We start from the raw sequence: 27961 nt of genomic DNA, 5'->3' as shown, positions 1-27961 counted from the left end.
TGGTTCAGCAAGAGCTCCTAAAACTCTTGTAATTTACCAAGTGATAATGTTTAGAGGAGAAGCTTTTTTTATTCATAATAAGTCCCTTTCAACCACACTTGAGTTTATGTTAGTAAGGTGACTCAAGATGGGCCCCTAGGGCTTCCCTGGCAGCTCTGAGGTAAAGAATCCACCTGGAGATTCAAACAGGAGACACGGTCTGCTCCCTGTTCTGGAAGGATCTCACAGGCCTCAGAGCAACGATAGCAACTAAGCCCACGAGCCTGTGCTCCAGAGCCCAGGAGCCACAAGTACTGAGTCCATGTGCCTCAAATACAAAGTTTGCTTTGCCCTAGAGCCCGTGCTCTGCGACAAAAGAAGCCACAGCAATGAGAAGCCTGTGTACCACAGCTAAAGAGTAGCCCCTGCTCTCCACAATGAGAGAAAAGTCTGCACAGCAACGAAGACCCAGCACAGCCAAAAATAAATAAAATTATTTTTTAAAAAAATTAAAGAAGGGCCCCTGGAGAACTTTAGGATGGGGGCTGTTTGCCAGAGGAATCAACTTTGTAATTAGAATGTTGAAACTTTCAATCCCACTCTCCTAATTGTCAGGAAGGAGGGAGGGACTGGGGACTGAGTTAATTATCAAGGGCTAACAATTTAATCAATCATGTCTACATAATGGGACCTCCATATAAACCATAAACCATAGGGTCTGGAGAGCTTCCAAGTTGGTCAACATATCCACATGCCATGAGGTGGAACACCCCAAACTCCATGGGGACAGAAGTTCCCATGCCTCAGGACCCTTCCAGATCTCATGTACCTCCTCATCTGTTTATTTGTATCCTTTTTAATATTCCTTGTGTGTGCATGCTCAGTCATGTCCAAGCCTTTGTGACCCCATGGACTGTAGCTCACCAGGCTCCTCTGTCAACGGAATTTTCCAGGCAAGGATACTGGAGACTAGGTTGCCATTTTCTCCTCCACGGGATCTTCCCAACCCAGGGATCAAACCCACAGCTCCTGCATTGGCAGGAAGATTTTTTACCACTGAGCCTCCTGGAGGTCCCTAATATCCCTTATATTAAACCAGTAATAGTATTTATGTTCAGTGAACCATTATGGCAAACTATTGAACCTCAAGAAGTCATGGGAACCCTGTTAATCTATTTTACTATTGATTGACATTTGAACTACTTTCAACTTTATGATTTATGACTACTATGAATAGAGTTACTACAAATATTCTTGTAAATGACTTTTGGTGGACAAAAACACTCATTTCTATTTGGGTTTACAGCCAGAAGTAAACTGCTCCTACATGTGTTTACCTTTGGTAGGTACGATAGGTAGGTAGATTTTTTTTCCAAATTGTACCAATTTACCACACCCACTAGCAATGTATGAGAGTTCCAGTTGTTTCTCACCATTACTTTGTATTATCAGTCTTTTAAAAACAACTAAACTTTAAGACTTCCGAATGAAGTTTGGGAAGACCAAGGCAAAAGAAGAGGGCAGCAGAGAATGAGTTGGTTGGATGGCAATACTTATTCAATGAACATGAACTTGGGCAAACTCCAGGAGATAGTGAGAGACAGGGAGGTCTGGCATGCTGCAGTCCATGGGATCGCAAAGAGTTGGACACAACTTAGCAACTGAATAACAACAACCCATTTTCAAATAACTCTTCATTCTATTTTATTTCCACAGAAATGGTGAGCTCCGCTGGAAGGTACATTCAGGGATAGTTTCTGAGATGTCAGGATGAACTGCACCAACCTGGAGGATGAGGCTATAGCCTATGACAGCTGCAGAGGAGACCAAGATCTAAGCGCAGCCCAATATGAGCCTAGAGATTCTCAAAAGAATTCCAGACTGTTGCCCAATGAGCTCCTGAGTCATCCAGGGCATTGTGAGGCAAGACAGAACTGGAACAACAGGCTCAAGAAAAGGAAGCTGACCCACTTCTGATCCACTTACTGTGTGTATGTCTCTGAAGGGCTAGACCTGACCAAGTAAGATGGAGCTGCCTTTCCCAAGGTGGAATTAGGGGTTAGTGGCAGTGCTGACTTGGGATGGCGGAGGACACTGTCTCAATCTGGTCTTTGGTTCGGCTTGGAAAACAAACCCAGATCTCCTCCTAGGCAGAACTTCAGATGGGCCAACAGAGCTCCCTGGAGGTATGAGGCCTGAGGCCTGAAGCCTGAAGGGATCAGCAGGTAACTGGGCACTAACAGCCTGAGGCCCATCAGGAAGCTTTCTGCTTCCTCAAAGGATTTCTTTGCCTTTAGAAAGGTGGGAGCTGGCACTCACACCCCTACGGAATCTTCTGAAAATGGAGGCAAAGGTGATCCTGAAGAAGCCCCCTTGCCTGGTGACCAATGTCAGCCCTCATTGAACTGAGAAGTCAAAAGCTCCTCTCTTCTCTGTGATTCAGATTTTCATCCTATCTGCCCTGATGGAGACACAACCTGGGCCCTGGGGGACAGGCAGCCAGTGGCAGTCCCCTGTTCGTTCCAGTCCTCAAGACTGCGTGGGAGACCTAAGAAAAAAATTACGGTGGCACGCCTATTTCACACAGCACAAAAGGCAGGGTGACCGGCAGGTCACGGGACTCTAAAGGGAGGCGAGGTCCCACGCAGCAGCTAAAGGAGACGTTGCTTAGGGGCGGTTGCGACTTGGGCAGCAGAGTCAGGCGGAGGAGGAGGCCAGTGGAGGGAGAAGACTGTGGAAAATGAAGCCTGAGAGCTCCCCATGGGTAGTGTTGAGGGGTACCTGGGCTGATTGTGGCAAGCAGGGTAGGTTCTCTACGGTGTGAAAGTCCGGATATGCTGGCAATGATTTCGAGTCAGAGTCTACCTTGTGGGGTGGGGTGCAGTGTTAGTCTGACTCTTTGTGACCCTATGGACTGTAGCCCACCAAGCTCCTCTGTTCATGGAATTCTCCAGGCAAGAATACTGGAGTGGGTAGCCATTCCCTTCTCCAAGGGATCTTCCCGACCAAGGGATTGACCTGGGGCTCCTGTATTGCAGTTAGATTCTTTACCGTCTGAGCTACCGGGGGTGGGGAGAGGAAGTTAAATGCCTCCTCTCACAGAGTCCAGCCCTTGGTGCCAGGGTTTGGTTTCATAGGTTCCGGAAAATGCACAGGGCTCAAGAGATATAACCAGTGGCGACTGCAGGGTAAAGGCGTGTTGGGAGAGAGTCCTTCCGCGAGCGAGGTTAAACGTCCTCACTTCCGGGTACGTCCGGATGGGCGGGTGGGGCTCCGGTGTCGGCAGCCAAAACCCAGATTCCTTTGCCCCGACGTTGCGAACCTCCAGTGGCCGTCGAACGTCAGTTGAAAAAGAGCGGGCGGCCGGAAGCAACAGCCGCGAACTCTACAGCCAGCCCTAAACCCCGCCCTTCTCTCCGGGCTGCGTCTCCGTGGCGACGCGAAACGAACTGCGGCTGCGCAAGGGTGACGGAGCGCGGGCGAAAGGGAGGGGGTGTTTTGGTTCCAGCCGCTCGCCGTCCTTTCTAGATTTGGTCGTCTACAAGCTTCGGGTTCCTGTCTCCCCTTCTCTTTCCCTTCCCTTTCCCTGCCCCGGTCCTCCCTCCCTCCTTCCCTTCTGCCTGCCTGCCTTTTTTTTTCTATTGCCGCCCGGGGTCCGGGCCATTTTCTGGGCCGGGCGCACTAAGGTGCGCGGCCCCGGGGCCCAGTATATGACCCGCAGTCTCGCTCCCCCGCGATTCCCCCGCCCCATGTGGCTGCGGGGCCGCGGCGGCGCTGCCCACTATGGCCAGGAAAGCAGTTAGCAGGAAGCGGAAAGCACCCGTCTTGCCGGGAGCTGGGAGCGACACTCAGGACCCACAGGTGAGGGCCGAGACGCCTGGCCCCGGGTGATAAGGCCGAGGCACCAGGAGGATAGGGTTCGCACATAGGGAACCGGAATGAGGTCTAAGGTCTTGACGGGAGACGGGGGGAGGGGTGATGTACGGAGGTGCGTAGAGCGGTGTTCTAGCCTATAGGATCAGGCCTGGGTCCTTAGGAGTTCTTTGGATAGCAGATAGGCCCGCAGGGGTCAGAAACTAAAGGGGAACTTGAAAATGAGGCATGTTCCGGGGATATCTACAGGCGGGAATGGGGCTTGAGGAGAAAACAATCTGGGCTTCGGAGAAAGGGAAACCGAAGTCGAGGAGAATCGGGAACAAAACCTCGCCTAAGATATTGGGAGGGAGAGTGAAGTCCGTCTTTCGGTGGCCGGGGAACGGAGATGATTGCGTCTCTCAGGAATGAGCCTCCCTATGGGTACCCAAGCCCCCTACATAAACAGTTTCCAGATATCACCCTGTCCAGCTTTCTGAGTCTTGAGTCTCTTCAGACTCATATTTCCCGTTCCTCCCACCCCGTTGGTGTTTGATTTTTCTAATTCTACAACTGCCTGGAGCGCGGACCTGGTGACAGGCAGACGGCCATTGCTAGGGCATCCCTGAAAGACCTGGGACCCTAGCTGGGCTTCTTGGGCCGCACCTACCATGCTCCGCGTAGAGTACAGGCTGAGAGGGAGAAGGGGGGCCATTAGAGATGCAGCCCAGGTCTGTATGGTAATCTCTGGGCCCTTCATTCCCTTCCCTATTAAGGATAGTTTTAAGGTTAAGGAATCCATCTGGAATGTGGGAGACCCTGGTTCGATTCTTGGGTCGGAAAGATTCCCCTGGAGAAGAGATAGGCTACCCACTCCAGTATTCTTGGGCTTCCCTTGTGGTTCAACTGGTAAAGAATCTGCCTTCAATGCGGGAGACCTGGGTTCGATCCCCGGGTTGGGAAGCTCCCCTGGAGAAGGGAAAGGCTACCCACTCTAGTATTCTGGCCTGGAGAATTCCATGGACTGTATATTCCATGGCATCGCAAAGAGTCCTACAGTACTGAGCCGAGTTTTACTTGCACTTTAAGGTACCTGAATCCTTCACTTTAAAAGGCCTTAAAAAACCTGTTGTCCTCTTTTATGCTTTCATTACTTTGTCTTCCAAGTCCTTTTTTCCCATGGATATGACTATGAGCAGCATCTTTTCTGTGGCCTTCAAGATTGACTTTCCTGTTGCATTGTGTTTGTAACTCCGTTCTATGTAAATCCTGCGAGATGAGTTCTGTAATATGGGAGGATCCCCAATTCTGACAAAAGTCGGCAAAGCCTTGATTTCTCCTTTTGCTCTCCACAGTTTGGCTGGGATCACTCACTTCACAAAAGGAAGCGACTCCCCCCAGTGAAGAGATCCTTAGTGTACTACCTGAAGAACCGAGAAGTCAGGCTACAGAATGAAACCAGCTACTCCCGAGTGTTGCATGGGTATGCAGCACAGCAACTTCCCAGTCTCCTGAAGGAGAGAGAGTTTCACCTTGGGACCCTTAATAAAGTGTTTGCATCTCAGTGGCTGAACCATAGGCAAGTGGTGTGTGGCACAAAATGCAACACGGTAAGTGTCTGGGTGGATATGAACTTTCTCCTGGCTCTGGATATATGGCTCCACATGCCCTAGTATCTCTCACTGCTGGTTTTCCCCATCAGTTCTTTGGGGAGGAGACTGCCTTATTCTCCGTTACATCCCCTCTTATCTGTCCATGACTTCTCTATTCCTTTTTCCACTTCCGCATTTCTTTTCTGATAAATCTTCAGAGGAGTCTAGTTCTGCAGGCCTCTTGTATTATGGATATGCCACTGCTTCTAGATTTTTTTTTTTTTTCCCTTTTTATCTTGTCAGATCTTTAAGTCAGAGACCTCAGAGGAGAGGAAAGAATGATGGTCAGGGCATCATTCAGGATACAGGATAGTGAAAACCTTGGTGTTGTCTGCTAGCCTAAGGGCATATATAGAAGTATTTAAACTCACACTTGGCTGAAGATAGTTTGGTTCAGTCGCTCAGTGGTGTCCGACTCTTTGCAACCCCATGAACCGCAGCACACCAGGCCTCCCTGTCCATCACCAACTGCCGGAGTCTACCCAAATCCATGTCCATTGAGTTGGTGATGCCATCCAGCCATCTCATCCTCTTTCGTCCCCTTCTCCTCCTGCCCTCAATCTTTCCCAGCTTTAGGGTCTTTTCAAATGAATCAGCTCTTCACAGCAGGTGGCCAAAGTATTGGAGTTTCAGCTTCAACATCAGTCCTTCCGATGAACACCCAGGACTGATCTGCTTTAGGATAGAGCAGTTGGATGTCCTTGCAGTCCAAGGGACTCTCAAGAGTTTTCTCCAACACCACAGTTCAAAAGCATCAATTCTTTGGCACTCAGCTTTCTTTATAGTCCAACTCTCCCATCCATAGATGACTACTGGAAAAACCATAGCCTTGACTAGATGGACCTTTGTGGACAAAGTAATGTCTCTGCTCTTTAATATGCTGTCTAGGTTGGTCATAACTATCCTTCCAAGGAGTAAGCGTCTTTTAATTTCATGGCTGCAATCACCATCTGCAGTGATTTTAGAGCCCAGAAAAATAAAGTCAGCCACTGTTTCCACTGTTTCCCCATCTATTTGCCATGAAGTGATGGGACTGGATGCTATGATCTTAATGGCATGGGACTTAACTGCCATTGACTGATGCCAGTTTTCTGAATGTTGAGCTTTAAGCCAACTTTTTCACTCTCCTTTTTCACTTTCATCAAGAGGCTCTTTAGTTCTTCACTTTCTTCCATAAGGGTGGTATCATCTGCATGTCTGAGGTTATTGATGTTTGTCCCGGCAATCTTGATTCCAGCTTGTGCTTCCTCCAGCCCAGTGTTTCTCATGATGTACTCTGCGTATAAGTTCAATAAGCAGGGTGACAATATACAGCCTTGATGTACTCCTTTTCCTGTTCGGAACCAGTCTGTTGTTCCATGTCCAGTTCTAACTGTTGCTTCCTGACCTGCATAGAAATAAGGCAAACACTTTATTTTAGGGGATAGAATCTAAAGATGTATTTTTTATTAGAAAGGGTAGGCAAGTATATTTCAGGAAATAAATGCGTGGTTTTTGCAAAGTAGCCTTCTGAAAAGGTTTCAGAAGCAAGAAAATTGAATATGACATGAGTAGGAGAGTATTTTTTACATAGCATGACTTAGATAATTATTAGTGAATGAAGGGAAAATTTTATCAGTAAATTTAGCCAGAACAATTAAAAGCTGGATAAAATAAGTCAATCTGTGATTGGATATTGTGGATATTGATTGGGATAGAAGAGTACAAATAGTATGATGTCAGGTAAATAAAGACCCTGGTTCGGATACCAATTTTCACACCAACATGTTCAGGCTTAGCTTTAAGAAGTTGGTTTATCTTGTTTACCTTGAAGGTGTCAGGGTGAGGGGGGCCTGGGTGGGCTGCAGCTTCCTCTTGCTTACAGCCCGGACAGTGGCCTGGACTAAAGCCAACATCCTCAGCGCCTTGTGCTAGAGCTCAGCCACCTCAGCCTCTTTCCATAGACATGACGAGCACATTCACAGGTGGATTCTTATGCACTGTGGGACCAAAGTCTCCATAGACAAAGATTTACATATTAGTTTTAAGGAAGAGTACAATACCATGGTGGTTGAGGCCAAGCTTTCATTTCCTCTTCTTTTGAAGGCTGCTTATTATAAAGAAGTCTTTCAAAACCAAATAGTGGTGGCAAGCTCCTGCAAAACTTCCTTTTCTCAGTCTCAGGCTACCACTCTTGTTTTAAGCAAACTGTCATCATTGTCACTTGACGCAGAGGAATTTAGAGGAATTCATTGCACACCCTACACAAACCATCATAGTGTTTTGCCCAGCAAATGTTGGTAATTGTAAACTGAATCATTATAGTCTTCTGTTTCTTGAATTTATTGATGACCTTTTGAAGGTGAGAATAACAATAAGTAGTAATTTAACCTACTCTTGATACCTTCCTCTTTCTGTTTTCCTATTTCCTTCCTAGGTCCTTATGACTCAAAGTGGAAGCTTGTGTTCTTTTTGTAGTGTTTTTCTTTGCTTAGCTTTCAGAACCAAAATTGGGAATCAGAAACAGTGCTCTTCTCTGCATTTTGTAATATTTGGTAAATGGTTCCTTTATCTGTGCCTTTGTTTTCCAATCTGTAAAATGGGGATGGTAACATCCAGTGCTGAGAATGTAGCTGTATACATCTTCAGAAATATTTCAAGTTAGCAATATCTTATTCTTCAAAAGGAATAGTAGTGATAATGAATCCAAAGCCTTTTCCCATGCTCTTAGCACTCCCTGGGACTTCCCTCAGTTTAAAAGGAAAATTACTTAAACAGTTAGAACTCTCTTTGGCTAACAGTTGAACATTTTGGGGAGAGAGGAGTTCATGTCTGATTCTTGGTAGTAAAGTTTTGATGTATTGAAATTTTACTGTCAATGAAATGATTTAAATATAGGAAAAATACACCACAACTATTTATATTCTAAAATAATCTTTTAATATGTATCTGTGGGTTAGAAGCTCTTTTTCTCTTGGCTGCTGTTGGTATTTATGAGCTATGTGTACACAGGTCATTTGACACAGATCATTTCCAGACTAACTGACTTGGGGCTGTAGTATAGAAACATTTGCTGAGGCAGTGGGTCTTCCTCTGTGAAAAAACTAGCAGAAGTATTGTAAATTATTCTGTAGCTTGATTCCTACAGTGGAAATTTCCCTGTGCTATAGGCTTACACTCAAACTGGAGGCAGTCCTTCAACCTCTCTGAATTCTCTGGGCCTAGTAATTACAGGAATTAGTTGGCCAGCTTATGTTGTTGTGGTGGTTGTTTATTTTTTCCCACACTACACAGCTTGTGGGATCTTAGTTCCTTGACCAGGGATCAAACGTGTGCCCCCTACATTGGTAGTTTGGAGTCCTAACCACTGGACCACCGGAGAATTCCCAAGTCGATGTCCTAATCATTAATGACATTGTTCATTCACTAAGTTCTGTCTGACTCTGCGACCCCATGGACTGCAACACGCCAGGCTTCCCTGTCCTTCGTCGTCTCCTGGAGTTTGCTCAAAGTCATGCCTGTTGACTTAGTAATGTCATCCAACCATCTCATCCTCTTTTGCACCTTCTCCTACTGCCCTCAATCTTTCCCAGTATCAGGATCCTTTCCAATGAGTCAGCTCTTCACATCAGGTGGCCAAAGTCCTTCCAATGAATATTCAGGGTTGATTTCCTTTAGGATTGAAACATTAGTACATTCATATTTTTACTAAATTATTTAAAGAAGAGGAGGTAGTCTAACTTTAATGGGAATATGGGTTGGGGAACTAGGATGGATAGGTATATTTTGCTGGTATAGTGTTACAGACTCAGGTCTGTATATGCAGAACCATACAGAAAAGCTAAATAAGAGGAGCTTGCCAGGCACAAAAAAAATTTGAAGAGAAAATATTTAGTTTTGTGCTTTTAATTAGTTAAAGTTTGAGAGGGGGTAAAGATTGAAGTTGGTGGTTTAGGAGTCACCTGTGTATAAAGGATTATTAAAACTGTTCTGTTCTGTTACCATGGAGAAAGGGTAGAGAGGTCACTCTTGTGTTTTATAAACCTTCCCTAAAATTGCAAAAATGTCATTTTATGTATATTTTCTGGGCATAATGTGGGGAGAGTGGTGTAGCGGAGCAGTCTATAGATTTTATTACATTTTCTTTATTTATTTGGCTGCACTGGGTCTTTGTTGCAGCACTTGGGATCTTTCGTTGTGGCATGTGGGATCTAGTTCTCTGACAGGGATCAAACCCAGGCCCCCTGCATTGGGAGCCCAGAGTCTTAGCTAATGGACTACCAGGGAGGTCCCTCACTACATTTTGAAGGGGTGTTGGGAGCCAGAAATGGGTAAGAACCATTGATATTGACAGAGAAGTTCAAACAGAACCTTGAAGAACACCTGCATTTATGGGCCAGGAAGAACTGCTATAGGAGGAGCAGGGAGGTCAGGGGAAAACCCAGAGTATACCAAAAACAAATCAAGAAAGTGGATATTTTGAGAGGGGTCAATTTGGGAAGGATGGTGATAGGCAGAGTGATAAGGTATCCAGAGTTTGGGGTATTTAATTTTAGACATGAACTCTTATTTCCCATTTTTTGACTTTTGAAGACTACTCACCTATAGTAGATAAAATTGCTCCTTGCAGCTAGGGTGAGCTCCACCATAGGGAACTATGGAGCCTCAGTAGAGGATGTTAGAAAGGATTTACAAGGGTGACTTGGGGAAAGACTTAAGTATTAATAAACTGTATTTTCACAGGAAAATCTCCTATGAAATTATTTTCACCAAGACCCCAAAGCCTAACTGATAGTACCAGGCCAACTCCTGGTTGCCAGAGCTGCTTTTATCTTTCTCACCATCTCCCAAGTCATGGTCAGAGATATACTGCTGACTTCACTGTTAGGCTTGGTGAATCATTATGATGCAGACAAGACGAACTTGGGCTGCAGTTTGCTGCCAGATAAGACAAAGAAGGACCTTGCAGAAGCCTAATTTGGGGGTGGAGTGGAATGCTAGTTACCAGAGTTAAGAAAACAGCTAAACTTTTATGTCTTTGAGTTGACATATTCAGATTCCTAAAATCATAAAAGCAGAATATGAAACTCAATTTGAGATACACGGAAACAAAAAAAAAATGTGGGAGTTTTGTTCTGACCAGATTTTTTTAATTCATTCCTCCTTGTCTCACTATTTTATTTTCCCAAAGGGATTACCTTTAAAAAATGCTTTAAAATGCTTGCAGAATTCCTTGGGTTCAGCCAGATGTACCTCTCAGGTTAACAGCATTCTTATCTGTATGATCTGCCTGTATTTTGTAGTTAAGATATTAACCTGCTAACTAGGTTTTAGTTTTTTAAATAGCATATGGTTATTCTTTGTCTAGTAAAACATGTTCACAGTTATCCCAGAACTAGTCTTCATCTTATTTTAGAATATTTGACTCTTATGAAAGGAAGATTTTAGATGTGAAAGCCGTAGAATTGCTATCTTGGCAAGTTCATTCTGCTGGGGCACATGTGCAGAAGTGTATCTAGATTGAAAATCATCGATCATCATGGAAATGCTTCCAAAAGTCTGAAGTTCTATGTCAAGTTATCTGATGTTATAAGGCTTTAGGAAGAGGAGCAGTAGAAATAAGTTTATGCCTATTATATGTGATGGTGCTAGAGTTGGCAGCTCCTTTCTGACTAGTCTTCATCTTGAGAAGACCTTGCTTGGCTTAACACAGGTATGGGCTCCAGAAACCCTATTTAGTGTATTGCAGGCTTTGGTCATCCTCTGTATGTGAGAGAAATAATGGTCAAGAGTGGTAGGGGCTGACCTATGTACTGGAGAGGCAAGAATATACAATGGACAAAAGACAGTCTTCAATGAAAATTGATGCTGGGAAAACTGGGCAGCTACATGTAAAAGAATGAAATTAGAACGTTTTCTTATATACAAAAATAAACTCAAAATGGATTAAAGGCCTATGTTTAAGACTGGAAACTATAATAAAACACCTAGAAGAAAACATAGGCAGAAAACTGACATAAGGACTTCCCTGGTGGTCCAGTGGCTGAGACTACACTCTTAATGCAGGGGGGCTGGGTTCAATCCCTTGTCAGGGAACTAGATCCCGCATGCCACAACTAAGAGTTTGCATGCTGTAACTAAAGATCCCGCATGCCACAGCAAAGATCGAAGATCCTGTGTTCCACAACCAAGACCCAGCACAGCCAAAAAACAAATATTAAAAAGAAGACTGACATAAATCACAGTAGTATTTTGTTAATATATCACCTAAGGGAAAAGAAAAAGAGCATAATAAGCAAATAGGACCTAAGTAAACTTTAAAGTTTTTGTACAACAAAGGAAACCAGCCACAAAATGAGAAGACAACCTACTAAATGCAAGAAAATGTTTGCAAATGATATAAACAATAAAGGGTTAATACCCAAAATGTGTAAACAGCTCATACAACTCAATATCAAAAGAACAAACAACCAATTAAACATTGGGCAGATAGACATTTTTCCAAGACGAAATACAGGGACTTCCCTGGTGGTCCAGTGGTTAAGAATCCACCTCACGGTGCAAGGGACACTGGTTTGATCCCTTGACCTGGGAAGATCCTACATGCCTCGGAGCAGCTAAGCCAGTGTGCCACAATTACTGAAGCCCATGCATTTAACAGCCCGTGCTCTGCAGCAAGAGAAGCCACCATGATGAGAAGCCTGAGCACGGCAACAAAATGTAGCCCCCATTCTCCACAAGAGAAAGCCAGCTAGGGGCAACAAAGGCCCACCACAGGCGAAAACTAAAAATAAATCTTTAAAAAACAAGATATACCAGATGGCCAAGAAACATGTGAAAACGTGCCCAGCGTTTTTAGTTACCAGAAATATGCAAATCAAAATCATGAGATATCACTCACACCTGTCAGAATGGTTATTATCAAAAGACCACAAATAACAAGTGTTGGTGAGGATGTAGAAAAAAGGGAACCCTTGTATGCTGTGCATAGGAATGTAAATTAGTACAGCTACTATGGAAAACAGTATGGAGGTTCCATGCAAACTGAGGATAGAACTGCTGTAAGATCAGCAGTTCTGTCTATGACCAAAAAAAAGTAAAAGTGAAAACCCTAATTCAAAAAGAAACAAGCACCAGTGTTCATAGCAGCATTATTTACAGTTGCCAGGATATGGAAGCAACTTAAGTTTCTTATCAACTGATAAATAAAGAAGATGTGAGGGACTTCCCTGGTGGTCCAAGGGCTAAAGACACCACATGCCCAGTCCAGGGGGCCCGGGTTCAACCCCTGGTTGGAAAACTATATTCCACATGCCGCAACTAAGATCAAAGATCCTAAGTGCTGCAACTAAGACCCACCACAGCCAAGTAAAAAAAAAAAGGATGTGAGATACAAGCACACACCCATACATATATACATGTGTGTGTATGCTCAGTCACTAAGTCATGTCCAACTCTTTGAGACCTCATGAACTGTAGCCTTCCAGACTCCTCTGTCCAGGGGATTTTCCAGGCAAGAATACTGGAGTGGGTTGCCATTTCCTCCAGGGAATCTTCCCAACCCAGGGATCAAACCCATGTCTCCTGCGTCTCCTGTTTTGGCAGGGGGATTCTTTACCAGTGAGCCACCTGGGAAGCCCATATACACATACATACATACACACACAATGATGGAATACTGCTCAATCATAAAAAATGAAAATTCGCCATTTGCAACAACATGGGTGGACCTGGAGGGTATTATGCTTAGTGTAAGAAGTCAGAGAAAGACAAATACACTATATGTTATCACTTACATGTGAAATCTAAAAAATTAAAAAATAAAGTATGTACAGAACAGAAACAGATTCTCAGATATCAAGAATAAACTAGTAGTTACCAATGGGGAGAGGGAAGAGAGGGGAAGGGCAAGATAGAAGTAGGGGATTAAAAAGTAGAAACAAAACAGAAGTACAAACTACAATGTGTAAAACAAACTACAACACAGGGTATATAGCCAGTATTTTATAATAACTTTAAATGGGAGTATAAGCCATAAAAAATTTGAGTCACAGTGTTGTATACCTGAAACAAATATAAGTAAATTAGCTATGCTGCTGCTGCTGCTGCTAAGTCGCTTCCGACTTAGCAGTCGTGTCCGACTCGGTGCGACCCCACAGACAGCAACATACCAGGCTCCACTGTCCCTGGGATTCTCCAGGCAAGAACACTGGAGGGGGTTGCCATTGCCTTCTCCATGAAATACTTAAGTAAAAATTTTTAGAAAAAAGATTAGGGCCTGAACAGCAATCCTATGGAAGGATTCAAGAATTTTAGGGCAGCTTTTTGTAACCAGAATATTGATAAGTGTTTTGGTGGTTTCTTCCTTCTCTGGGACTTTACCTCCTATTGCTGGGTGTTTCACATTCTTGGCTTCTGCTCCATAGATGACAGCAACCCTGGACCTTGGACCCTCAGTTATTGTGACAGTCAGGCCACAGGCACATGTGTACACAGGCAGACATGCATTTTTAGGCATTGTGCCCTCAGTTGACAACCACCTCAGAGCTTGAGGTATGCTCTTTATTTCATAGTCTGTTGGAAGCTTGGGATGTTGGGAAATGAACATAGGGGGAACATGTTGACTCTTGCCCTCCAGGCTTTATTTTCTGATTTGATCCTTGATAGGCATTATAATCAGAGAAAACTGTCTTTACTTCTTGTCAAGCTGACATATGGGCATTTTTTTTCTGTTGGATTGTGAGTGGTGCCTGGATCTGGTTCAAGATGAGAATCAGAGGAATGAGTTTTTCTTGGTGATATCTAGGAGTGTTGGTCTCCAGCTTGACCTTAAGCAAGATTCTTCATGTGTTTCCTGGTCTAGGAGATAAATGGAAGAAACTAACCAAAAGTGGCAACTGGGTTCAACCCAGAATTATGGTTGGACTGCAGCTTCTGGTTTCTTAAACTGATTCCACTTGAATAGCCTTACAGGCCTTCAGATCCTCAGAGGCCACCAGTCCCTCTCATACGTTAAGTGGGGTTGCTTTCATCAGGACAGTTTTTGAATGTGAGAAGAAATAGGATAATGTTTCTCCATTTCATTGGCTAGAATGTAGTAGGACAATTTTGTGGTTTGTGTCTACTTTTACTAAATTTATAAACATTTATTGATTTTCTCCCAAAAATAGCAGAATGCTACTTTGTGTGGGATTGGAGTGTATCTATAAACAATATCTATAACAGTATCTATAAACAATATTTATAGAAACAAATCTGACAGAGCTGGAAGGGACTGTAAAGATAACAGTTCTAACCACTGACCTCCCTTTTTTCTTTTAGAGTTGGAGAAACAGACCTAAAGGGAGAAAAGTTACCTGCCTGAGATATTCCATATTGAGTTAGGTGTGGATCCCAGTTTTCCTTATTCCTTCTCAGAATTCTTTGTTATACCAGGTACTTGTCAGCCTTTCACTGCAGTACCCCCAGTGGCAGAGGACTGCCTGACTTCTGCTCAGCTTGGTTGAGGTGTGATACCTAGCTATGGACAAAGGGAATGACAACATAGATGCCTCACGAGAAGTGTCAGCCAGGACTGCTTCAAGAAGGAAGTCATTCCTAGCTAGGATATTCAGAGGGGATTTCCTGGAGGGGGAAGAGGCTTCTGCAGTGGAAAGGAAGCAGGGATGTCCATTTTATAGCAGAGTCCAGAACACACAAGGAGTGTGGAGGGACCCTGCTGCTGCTGCTGCTAAATTGCTTCAGTCATGTCCGACTCTGTGCAACCCCATAGACGGCAGCCCACCAGGCTCCCCCGTCCCTGTTTAGACTCATTTGGCTGATGCTGGGCAGAAACAAGAGAAAGTAGTTCAAGTCACTGGGGGTTTGGTTGATGAGACTAACTGAATCTCCTTTGGATAACATTTTTTCCTAGACTCATGTCTAGTCTTTAATAATGAATAATCCTGTTAATCACCTTTTTTACCTGGAGAATTGAGTCACATGCTTCGCAGCATGGCCCTGGTGAATTTATGGCCTGTTCTGGCAGTCCTGGAGGCGTGGAAGACGGGAAAACCCAGGTTACTGAGAGTGAAGGTTTGCTAACTTCCTGAGGAATGTTAATAAGACAGTCTGCTGCTGCTACCGCTGCTGCTGCTAAGTCGCTTCAGTCGTGTCCGACCCTGTGCGACCCCATGGACAGCAAGTCTATGTTACTAAGTCTAATAAGACAGTCTAGTTACTTCATTTGGTTCCTGTTTTCCTTGGACTTTTCTTTCAGTCTTCCTTTGCAAGTCCATATTCTTCTAAATTGATGTGTATTTGATTTCTTTCTGATTTGTTTCCTATGTATCACCCAGGAGCTATCTGTATCATAGTCACTTGAGGTATGTGTTTAAAATGCAGGTTCCTGGTCCACACTAAATCAGGATTTTTCCTTTATTGAAACCTAGAAATTGGAATTTTAAACAAACTTATAGGCAGTTTTTATATGAATCACTGGGTTAGACTTGATGCTATATAGCAGTAATATATATATATATTTTGTCATCTTTGTAAATCTAGACCATTTGTTTGAATCTTCCTTGTATTTTCTAAACCACACTCAGGGCACAGATGGGACATCATGTTTAATGGATCTGGAAGAATTTTCCTGTAGGCATCTTGGTTAATATCTGTTTAGTAGGACTTGCCTGGTCCAGTGTTTGAGAATCCGTCTGCCAATGCAGAAGACATGGGTTCTATCCCTGGTCTAGAAAGACCCCACATGCCACGGGGCAACTAAACCCATGCACCAAAACTCCTGAGCCTGAGAGCCACAATAAAGAGAAGCCTCAGCATGAGAGGTCCATGCACTGCGATGAAGAGCGGCCGCCACTTGCTGCAACTAGACAAACCCTGCTTGCAGCAACCAAGACCCAACGCAGCCAAAAAAAATCTGTTCAGCAGCCAGTTAGATGTAATCACTTTGAGGAAACCCTTGATAAATAATTATTTTCTTTATATGCCTGTTACTGGTCTCAACAGACAGAGCAATAAATTCTTTTTTTATTTTTATATTTTGACCTCACCATGAAGCTTGACCAGGGATTGAACCTGCATCCCACTGCATTGAAAGTGCAAAGTCTTAACTACTGCACGACCAAGGGAAGTCCCTACCTGTTGTTTTTTAGGTCAAATCTTAACTTAGGTCATTAGTTTCCAATTTCTTAGTCTGTTTACTAGGAGAGTTAGAGTAAACTTTAGTCAGAAGTATGAATAAGGTTCAGTCATTCTGTATTGTGTATTTGGATTCAGAGATTCATGGGTTGAATCTAGGCTTCATTTCTTATTGTATTTATTTGGCTGCACCAGGTCTTAGCTGCAGCAGTCAGGATCTTTGATCTTCCTTCCGGGATTTTAGTTGCAGCATGTGGAATCTAGTTCTCTGACCAGGGATCAGACTTGGGCCCCCTGAATTGAGAGCATGGATACTTAGCCACTGGACCACCAGGGAAATCCTGGGCTCCATTTCTTATTAGCTTTGTACCCTTGAACAAATATCTTCTCCTTAACCTTTCTTTTACCTTTAAAATAAATGGAGCAAGTAAAATGGCACCCCACTCCAGTACTCTTGCTTGGAAAATCCCATGGACGGAGGAGCCTGGTAGGCTGCAGTCCATGGGGTCGCTAAGAGTCGGACACGACTGAGTGACTTCACTTTCACTTTCATGCATTGGAGAAGGAAATGGCAACCCACTCCAGTGTTCTTGTCTGGAGAATCCCAGGGATGGGGGAGCCTGGTGGGCTGCCGTCTATGAGGTCGCACAGAGTCGGACACGACTGAAGTGAGTTAGCATAGCATAGCATAGTATCTGCCTACCAGAGTCATGAAGAAAATTAAATAAGAGGTTGGCTAGCAAAGTGCCTAGAATATGTGCTTAGTAAATTGTTGTGATTAATGGCAGTGGTGGAGGAGGAAGTGGTAGCAGTAGTTTGATGGTTCTAGTCTTTAGGTGTATTTCTGGCCAGATTCATGTACACCAAAGATAAGAAGTTGGCATTTTTCTACCCTGTGAATGACCTGTTTTTTGTATGTCAGTCTTATCCCAAATAGCTTAAGCATTTAAAAATTACTCATGTAGATATTATTTATATAAGAGAAAATATAATTAGGAAATTATATTTAATTTCATCATGAAAAGGATTCAGATAAAAGATGTTTTCTGTATACAAATTAAAGTGTTACCTAGTTCTGATAAGAATGCAACGGAATAGATAATACATGTATAATGCCACTAAAACCCTTTTTTGAAAGTATTTAACATTATGTTTCAAAGACCTGGGATACATTATTTGTTGAATGAAGAGCCTAAAATATTATGCCCTTTGACCTAATCATTTTTAACAGAATAATTATTGGAAGCTATTTTTATCAAAATGCTAATGATAGAATACTTAAGTAATTTATGGTAAATCAAATCTGTGTGATATTATGGAGACATTGACATAATTGTGAAGACTATAATAACATACAGAGCTTTTGATACGTTAAATGTAATGAGGTACAGAATTCTCTCTCTGCTGATTATAGCTATGTACCATTATACATGCATGTGGTTAAGGCCTGAATAGGCACTTAACAAATGAAAAACAAAACAGACTTGACAAGAGATATGATTCTGAACATTTTTTTATTTTAATTTTTTAATTCTGCTTTTTTTAATTTCCAGTATCAGTATTGTCAGTAAACTCTATAATTAAAAAAAAAATTGTTACCTTCAGCTAGATGAATCTTGTATTTTCTTATCCTAAAGCAGTGGAGAAAGTGGCCTTGCCCAGTTTCATTCATTGCTTGTCTTGTTTGCTGACAAAGATGGAGCAGTTACGTAATATACCTCCTCTCTGGGGAAAGGGTGTAAAGAAGGAACTTGGAAATAAGGTGGTATAGGATATATGGCAAAAGAGTTTCCCCTCTCAGTCACACAGGTGTTTTGAGCTCCAAATAACACCTGGAGAGGGGTCTTGCCTTTCAGTGGGCAGTACATAACTATATTAGGCTTCAGCAATATGTGAACCATGAACTTCCATATGTTCAAGCTGGTTTTAGAAAAGGCAGTGGAACCAGAGACCAAATTGCCAACATCCGCTGGATCATGGAAAAAGCAAGAGAGTTCCAGAAGAACATCTATTTCTGCTTTATTGACTATGCCAAAGCCTTTGACTGTGTGGATCACAGTAAACTGTGGAAAATTCTGAAAGAGATGGGAATACCAGACCACCTGACCTGCCTCTTGAGAAATTTGTATGCAGGTCAGGAAGCAACAGTTAGAACTGGACATGGAACAACAGACTGGTTCCAAATAGGAAAAGGAGTACGTCAAGGCTGTATATTGTCACCCTGCTTATTTAACTTCTATGCAGAGTACATCATGAGAAACGGACTGGAAGAAACACAAGCTGGAATCAAGATTGCCGGGAGAAATATCAATAACCTCAGATATGCAGATGACACTACCCTTATGGCAGAAAGTGAAGAGGAACTAAAAAGCCTCTTGATGAAAGTGAAAGTGGAGAGTGAAAAAGTTGGCTTAAAGCTCAACATTCAGAAAACGAAGATCATGGCATCTGGTCCCATCACTTCATGGGAAATAGATGGGGAAACAGTGGAAACAGTGTCAGACTTTATTTTTCTGGGCTCCAAAATCACTGCAGATGGTGACTGCAGCCATGAAATTAAAAGACGCTTACTCCTTGGAAGGAAAGTTATGACCAACCTAGATAGCATATTCAAAAGCAGAGACATTACTTTGCCAACAAAGGTCCATCTAGTCAAGGCTATGGTTTTTCCTGTGGTCATATATGGATGTGAGAGTTGGACTGTGAAGAAGGCTGAGTACCAAAGAATTGATGCTTTTGAACTGTGGTGTTGGAGAAGACTCTTGAGAGTCCCTTGGACTGCAAGGAGATCCAACCAGTCCATTCTGAAGGAGATCAGCCCTGGGATTTCTTTGGAAGGAATGATGCTAAAGCTGAAACTCCAGTACTTTGGCCACCTCATGTGAAGAGTTGACTCATTGGAAAAGACTCTGATGCTGGGAGGGATTGAGGGCAGGAGGAGAACGGGACGACAGAGGATGAGATGGCTGGATGGCATCACTGACTCGATGGATGTGAGTCTGAGTGAACTCCGGGAGTTGGTGATGGACAGGGAGGCCTGGTGTGCTGTGATTCATGGGGTCACAAAGAGTCGGACATGACTGAGCGACTGATCTAATCTGATCTGATCTGTGCTATAATGCTCAGTAAATAAGAATGAGGGGAAAGGATTATATTATTGTTTTAATACTGTTATTATCAAAAGCTTATGATCTCTCAATATACCATATAATTAGTGTATAATGACAATCTGCTCTTTAGTAGTTTGCAGTTTAGAGATAAGGCTTCCTGTTAATTCTGAGTAAAATAGCTTATGCCTTAAGATGCTCTAGGGAACAAAAAGCTGAGAGTATCTTGTTTTCCTCTGAATAATCTATACACTAAGTATTAGTATCCTTGAATACTATAGAATTTATTTTTCATTATTCATGGCAAGAAATGAAGATTTGTGTAAAATGAGGCTAGTTGGTCAATTCTTTTGCTTATCCTATCTTCTTTTTAAAGTTTTTTTTTTTCAAAAATTAATTAAAATTATTTATGTATTTTTCGGCTATGCTGGATCTCCCTTGCTGCCTGCAGGCTCTCTCTAGTTGTGGAAAGGCGGGGCTGCTCTGTGTTGTGGTGCAGTCACTTCAGTAGTTGTAGCACATGGGCCGTCTCCCAGGGTCTAGAGCATAGGCTTTACCTTTGTGGTGCCCGGGCTTAATTGCTCCGGGGCCTCTGGGATCTTCCTGGACCCAGGGATCAGACCCATGTCCCTTGTATTGGCTGGTGGATTGTTAACCACCAGAAAAGAAGTCCTCCTTTTCTTTTAAAATAATGCGTATCATATGTGTTTATTAAGGGAAAAAATTAACCTTCTAGGACTTAGGTCTTTAAAAGGGTATTCATTTAATAACATAGCATGAGAAACTTTCCATGTTAGTAAATGTCCTCTACTCCATCATTCTTAAAGGCTGTATCATAATCCACTGGGTGATTGTTCCCAGTCGCCTGTGGTGTTTCACTAGTTTAAAAGTCACTGTAACTTGGGACTTCCTTGATGGTCCAGTGGTTAAGACGCCGTGCTTCCATTGCAGGGGGCATGAGTTTGAGCCCTGATTGGTGAATTAAGATCCTGCATGCCACAGTGCAGTTAAAAAAAAATTTTTTTTTAATAAATAAGTAAATAGAATTCTTTGTAATTAAAGCTATTGTCATTATTTCCTTAGCGTAATTTCAGGATTTACACATTTTTAATCTTTGATGCGTATTGGCTAACCATTTTTTGCAGTGTTTCTTGGTCTTGGCTCTCTCCTGTGCCCCTCCACGTCTCTGTTGGGGATAGAGAATGTATTCCTCTGCTAGGTTTCAGTCCTCTTCCCTTTCCCAGACTTAAGCTGCCCTCTGGCCTTTAATTATCTGACTCTGTATAGTTCATCCTGGTATCTGTGCCTCCTGTTTGGATTTACTTTCCTTTCTCTGCTAGCTTCTGCCTAACACACTCTTAACACACTCTGAGTTTTAGAGACTTTGTGAATCTCCCCTCCCCCCATTTTATTAAGCCATCCTGGCTTTCTGTATAGGCATAGTTACACATGTCTATTTGCAGATACATGCAGGCAGAGGTGTCCTCGCTAGTCTTAGAATCTTCCTGATTGTAAGGCCTTTGCTTTCTTTTTTTCCGTCTGCCCTGACTTATAAGCTGCAGGGAGCCATTAAGCCTCAAGCTTACCCTGCCATGCTGCTGGTTGCTGGCAGGTATCCCAGTTGGTGAGCGGGGAGCTGTCCCATTCTGGGAAGTGTTACAGGAGCTGTATGAAGCCTTGGCCCCTTGTCACACAGCTTGGGGAGACAGTATGTGGCACCCCATCCACATCTCTTAAACTTCCTTTGAAAAAGCAAGGGGGCTCCCTCCTTCACATGCTGCTTTGTCATTCCTTGGTGAGGGTGAGGTTGTGGGTCAACTCTTGGTTTCCTCTACAGAGCCAGCCGTTTGCATCTCCCTTGTATGAAATTTTGTTCATCTATTCTGTCTTATAACCTGTGAAATCAAACAGAACATTAGAATAGACTATCTCTGAACTAGTACTTGTAAGGCACCTGTTCTGTCCTGAGCCCTGTACTAGAAACTTCACATTTTATTAAATCTCTTAGCAGCCCTATTAGATAAATAATATTATTCAAGTTTTCTAGATAAGCAAGATTCAGAAAGGTTAAATGACTGATGAAGTTCACAAAGCTGCTAAGTAAACATTCTTAAACCTAGACCTCTCCCAAGTCCAAAACTGGAGAGGTTGGACTTAAGACTTTCTTGGACGCAAATAAATAAAGCCTTTTCTCTTTTCCTTTTCTGGGAGGCAGAAATGGAGACTTGTTTAAGGCATAGGGTTGTTTCTTATCAAATACATTGTCCTTAGAGTACAGAGCAGATTGTCTCAGACACTTCCGTGTGCTTAGAGATGTTGAGAAACTCCAGATTCTGGTTTAGTGGGTCTAGGGTGAGGCCTGAGATTCTTGGTTTCCAGCAAGCTTCCAGATGTTCCTTTGACTAGCACGGCTCTAGATCAGTGGTTTTTAAACCTGAGCAGTCAGAAGATTCACCTGGAGATTCTTGACAAAAATTCAGGTTTACTGGCCCAAAGCTCAGAACTTTCTAGTTTGAAGGAGTTTTATGGTAGGCTATGGGAATTGTGTTTTTTTTTGTATTTTTTTTAAAAAAGAAACTTCGCTAGGTTATTGTGATAAGCAGTTTAAGAATCACTGGTCTAGAAGCTGACATATTACTGGTACGTTGTCCCATACAACACAAAGGTGTGAGTGGCAATAAATTTTGCTGTATTAAACATTTGAGGGGCTGTGTTGGTTAGGTTAGGGCTTCCCTGATGGCTCAGATGGTAAAGAATCTGCCTGCAACACAGGAGACCCAGATTCAACCCCTGGGTCAAGAAGATCCCCTGGAGAAGGGAATAGCTACCCACTCGAGTATCCTTGCTTGGAGAATTCATGGACAGAGAAATCTGGCAGGCTATAAAAGAGTAAGAAACCCAGTCATATTTCTTGGAAGGGCTAGCTCACAAACCCCAAGAGCAGAAAGTATTCTTGGATCTCAGAAGGAAACAGCTAGGAATTGGAGAGCCACTAGGAACCGGGGGTGTCCATGCTTCCTAAATTTACTGTTTGCTTTTCTCTAGGAATGGCTTTGGTAGAAAATGGCCACCCAGTTTGGTTTAGCGCCACCAGCCAGTTCCATACTGCTGAGAGAATGAATGACCTAGTCTAATCTAGCCTCTAGACTGGTTCTCCCTGAGCCAGGAGGCCACCCCAGGACAGTGCTGTGATCTGGACATCTGGGCTTATATCAGATGAACTCAGCTCCAGGGCCCCACTCTGAGTGCAGGGACATAGGGGTCCCCTAACATCTTTGGGCAGGCCTCAGTAAGGTGGTTACTCTTAAGTGCTTACTGTGTAGCTCTGTGTTGTTGGGGCAGGAGAACAGAACCAGATAAGATAAAGCCCCTGCTCTTGGAATTGAGAGGGCATTATTAGCTTAATGGAGAAGAGAGACAAGTGAATATTTTAAAACTGTGATAAGATCTAAGTATTGTGAGTAGAGGGCTATCTTGGAAGCCTACAAGAGAGGAACTTAATCAGCCTGGACATTAAGAAATATTAGGAGAGGACATGTCTGAACTGAATTATGAAACGTAAGGACATGATGGCCAGGTAAAGAGAAGAGTAGGCGAAAGCATTTCTGGCATTGGAACAGCCTAACCATGAAATAAAATCATTATATATCATTGAAGATTTTGTGTGAGTAATAATTTATAAACAGATCTTTCTATAGTATAACGTCCATGGAAGGATGTGAAGCTGGAGAGATAGATAGGGGCCACGTTGAGGAGAATCTTGATGGCGTGCTGAAAGGCTTGAATTTAGGGGAAAGTGAAAGTGAAGTCACTCAGTTGTCTCCGACTCTTTGCGACCCCATGGACTGAAGCCTACCAGGCTCTTCCATCCATGGGATTTTCCAAGCAAGACTGGGTTACCATTTCCTTCTCCAGGGGATCTTCCTGACCCAGGGATCGAACCCAGGTCTCCCACATTGTAGGCAGATGCTTTACCGTCTAAGCCACCAGGGAAGTCGAATTTAGGGGTAGGGGAACTATCAGATATTTTTTAATGGACATGGGAGGATTTCCATTCTTTAGGAAGATGAATGATTATAGTGTGGAGTATAGTTTTGTTGATGGCCTTGCCTGAAGGCAAGTCGTGTAGAGGAGAGAGGATGAAGAAGAAGGAGCCAACTGTAAGAATATTTAGGAGGAAGTTAGGAGTCTAGGGTGAATCCCAGGCTTGAGTGAGCAGGCAGATTTTGGTGGCATCATATGAAATGAACAATTTGGGGAAGAAGATAATTTGTTTTAGATACATTGAGTTTGAAAATTTGAAAATGCCTGTCAAGACACATTGGTGATGGTGCCAGTTAGGTGGGGGCTCGACCTTAAATAGTTGTCAGGGTTTACAGGTTTGGGAGTGGTTCCCCTCACTCTTCCTTTCTTTTTAAAACCCGCACCCTCCCCCCTACCAGTCTCTGCTTGACACTCTTATTCCAGCTACTCTTCCTTTTCTTTTTCTATTTTAAATTTAAGACTTACCTACTTCCTCCTTTTATCTTTCTATGCAAGCAGTAGGTTGTTTATACAAAGATTTGACATGTTTTGGCTTCACTCTGAGATTTGCTGGTAGAATTTTAAATGAACTTCCTAGACTATAATGTATATGAGGACAGAGATCATTCCTAGTAGTTAGGTTTCTCACGCCTAGAACAGTTCTTGGCATTGAATTGGTGCTGACTCAGTAAGCAAATAAAGGAATGAATCATTGAATCACATAAAGAGTTTAATAATAGACTCTATTGGGAATGCCCTTTCTCTAAGACTGATCTTTTCTATCAAGCATTTCTCTGAGTTGAATTTTGGAGAACGAAAGAGGGTTGGTTTGTTACAGAAGTGGATAAGGGCATTTCAGGCAGGAGGGGCAGCATAAGCAGAGACATGGAGGCACAGGACAGATAAGTAGTTGAGATGTGAATGTCTCTTTCTCTCGTATCTCAGGTCACTCTAGCAAACCTGGTATGGTTTATACTTATGTCTAATAGTGGTTGTGATGTGTTTTGTTTATGATTTTCTATACATGTGTTGGTAAGAATTAGTGATACATAATACAGTTGCACTGGTAGAAAACCTTTCATCAGGTTCATTAGGTCCAAAGTCTAATACAAGTCTTTGAAGCCATCTTTGACTATCGGACAGAATTTACTTCTTCCTCTTCTGTGTTTATGTAACATATTATACCTATCTCTGTTATGTTTTCTTATTTACTTATTTACATCTATTTATATTTTCTTATTTTCATTTGACTAGTATAGCCCTGACTTTGTAGTTAGTAGACATTAATTAAATGTTTGATGGATAACTGAGTGAATGAATGGATATTTATACCCAAGGTCAGCCACACTGAAGAGAAACTTCACCTTCTTTATCTCTTTTCTCTTGTAGCTATTTGTAGTGGATGTCCAGACAAGCCAGATCACCAAGATTCCCATTCTGAAGGACCGGGAGCCTGGATGTGTGACTCAGCAGGGCTGCGGTATCCATGCTATCGAGCTGAATCCCTCTAGAACACTGTTAGCCACTGGAGGAGACAACCCTAATAGTCTTGCCATCTATAGGCTGCCTACACTAGATCCTGTGTGTGTGGGAGATGTAAGTTTTTAAACAGAGTCCAGCAGGTAACATGGACCTTACTCCCGTAAGCGCTTCAGGAAGGAATGGTTTGCTTACTGCTGACTCAGAGGCTGGGTGGGGGTGAGGAGTTGTAACGGTGAGATGTGGGTGTGGAGATTTCAGAGTGGGTACTGCACTCCCCACAGAGAGCTTCAGATGTTGACAGAAGGTATGTTTGATAAAGGTGCACGCGGCACACCTCAGATGCCAGCAGCAGTGGGTTGGTGTTCACACATCTCCTACTGCCCATGGTCAGAAAAGTTTGTTAAATTATTCATTCAGCAACTATTTTTTGACCCTTCTGTGGCCAGGCATTGTCTTAGACTCTGGGGATGTAGCAGTGAATAAAAGAGACAAAGCCCCCATATCCTCTTGAAGCCTGTGCTCAAGTCAAGGGAGGCATATAAACCAACAAAAATGTACCAGCAGTAAGTCAGAGCGGTGAGTGCCATGGAGAAGAGTAAAGGCAGGCTAAAGGGAGAGAGTGTGGTGGAGGATGCTGTCGTCAGGGAAGGCCTCTTTGATAAGAATAACACTTGAACAGGGAGGCTTAAAGGAAATGTGGGTACAAGCCATCCTGATGTCTGAGGAAGAGAGTTCAGAAGATGGAAGAACATAGAGGTCGGTTCTAGCTGTTGTCCCAGAAAGCAAAGGGGAGAGTGCCAGGATGAAGTTGGAGGGATGAGAGGTGGGTAACGGTGTGTAGAAGGAGCCACAGGTAAGACATCAAGAGATAAAGTGCTGGAGCAGTGTGTCCACCGGCCATGTTTATAGCCTGTAGTCAAGCCAGTTTCATTCCAGCTTTGAGCTTCTCAAGACAGAAAGTTAAAGATTGTAGGCTCATGCCATTTGGGTTGCGATCACCAGAGATCAGAATTGTAATTTTTACAAAGATACTTTCATCCAGCCTTTTAAACTTTTCGGGGGTGTGCGTTGCGATCCTCATTTCACTCATTTCTTTCCCCCCTCCTCCCGCACCCATCTCGCCCTCCTCTTGAAGGATGGACACAAGGACTGGATCTTTTCCATCGCGTGGATCAGTGACACTATGGCCGTGTCTGGTAAAGTGCCCTTTTGCAAGGAATTCTGGTGTGGCAGGGAGGGAGGGAGGCTCGAAGTTACAAATGGGATAGTAGCGGGACTGGAAATAGCCCAATAACCGACCATCAGCCAGGGGCCAGAAAACCTTGTATCGTCTCTTTATCTGACTTAGCATGTGACCTTGGATAAGTCATGTCCCTTGTATATTTCTAATCTGGAAAGTACTGGAAGTACTGGTACACTTATTACTCATACTCTGCCTTTTTTAAAAGATCCTGTGTGATGGCCCCTTAGCTTCAACATTTTGTTGGGATTCGCTGAGACAATAGTTGGGAAAGTGCTTTTGGAAAAGTTGTACTCTGGAAAATATTAGGAGCAATGATAATTTTCTGTACAACTTTATAGTGTTAATAAAGCTGTACAGGATTGGGGGAATTCCCCTCCCAATGGTAGAACAGTCAGGAAAAATACATGGAAATGAGTGAAGAGATACTCAAAATGCTTTCTGAATACCCACAGCAGCCTAGAACACAGGCTCAGAGTGCCAGCCAGCTTTTCTGGGTACCTGGCTTCCCAGGTGGCACAGCAGTAAAGAATCCACCTGCCAACGCAGGAGACAGGTCAGGAAGATCCCCTGGAGGAGGAAATTGCAACCACTCCAGTATCCTTGCCTGGATAATTCCATAGACAGAGGAGTCTCAGGAGCTATGGTCCACGGGGTTGCAGAGAGTCAGACATGACTGAGCGATGGAGCATGCCTGCATATATATGTAAAAACATAATCGCCCATTCCAGATTCCCAAATTTTTAAAAATCACAAGAGTTGCTAAATTAAGTACTTCATATGTTATTTCATAGAATTACCATAACAATCCTAGAAGGTTTGCATTGTTAGCCTCATTTCACAATTGAGAAGATTTAGATTCTGAGAAGTTATAATTTGCCAGAGGCTACAGAGACAGTGAGAGATGGAGTCAGGATCTGAAGCCAGCTCTCAGTTCAAAGCCCATGTTTAGAACTGCTACGAACAAAGCTAAGGGAACATAAATGTTTCTTTCTTTGGATTTTTTGCAAGGCAATAGAAAACAAGGAAGGAAGAGAAGTCTAATGGACAAGCATAGTCACAGTTCAGAATTTTTCACTAGTGGTTCAGAAGCTTTTGGATTCCCTGTCATTTGTCTTCCCAAGAAATGAGAGCTTCTGGAGGGCAAAGACTGAATCCTGTCCCTTCTGTAGGGACTATATGTGTGACAATAACCTGAATTAAATGGGGTTGTTGGGAGCCAGGACATGGCTTTTTTGGAGAGCCTTCCTTCTCTTTTTTAATATACCCTGGGAGCATTCTATGTTTTCAGGCTGATAGCTTCCAAGGCTACATTTTGTGAACAGTAAGCAAGTTTTAGGAATATTGGCTCTGAAACAGGAACAAACTCACAAATGTAGAATACAAACTTATGGTTACCAAAACAGAGAGGGAGGGAGTTGGGACAGATTAAGGGTATGAGATTAACTGATACAAACTACTGTATATAAAATTAAAAAGCATCAAGGATATACTGTATAGCACAGGGTATT

The 27961-nt window shown here is 43.1% G+C and overlaps 1 protein-coding gene across 1 annotated transcript in view; it reads left to right on the top strand.

Moving 5' to 3' along the window:
* Positions 1-3450: 3450 nt before the first annotated feature.
* DCAF12 (DDB1 and CUL4 associated factor 12) overlaps positions 3451-27961 on the top strand; it is a 36786-nt gene continuing 12275 nt past the window's right edge. Inside the window, exons 1-4 of the mRNA XM_006066690.4 lie at positions 3451-3840; positions 5187-5441; positions 25118-25324; positions 26346-26406. Coding sequence (XP_006066752.1) covers positions 3763-3840; positions 5187-5441; positions 25118-25324; positions 26346-26406 — 601 coding nt within the window. The 5' untranslated portion in view covers positions 3451-3762. The remainder of the gene's footprint in view (positions 3841-5186; positions 5442-25117; positions 25325-26345; positions 26407-27961) is intronic.

This window comes from Bubalus bubalis, chromosome 3, assembly GCF_019923935.1.
Source record: "Bubalus bubalis isolate 160015118507 breed Murrah chromosome 3, NDDB_SH_1, whole genome shotgun sequence".
Lineage (NCBI taxonomy): Eukaryota > Metazoa > Chordata > Mammalia > Artiodactyla > Bovidae > Bubalus > Bubalus bubalis.
Note: the sequence above shows the minus strand (reverse complement) of the source record. Positions and strands in the feature narration are given on the sequence as shown.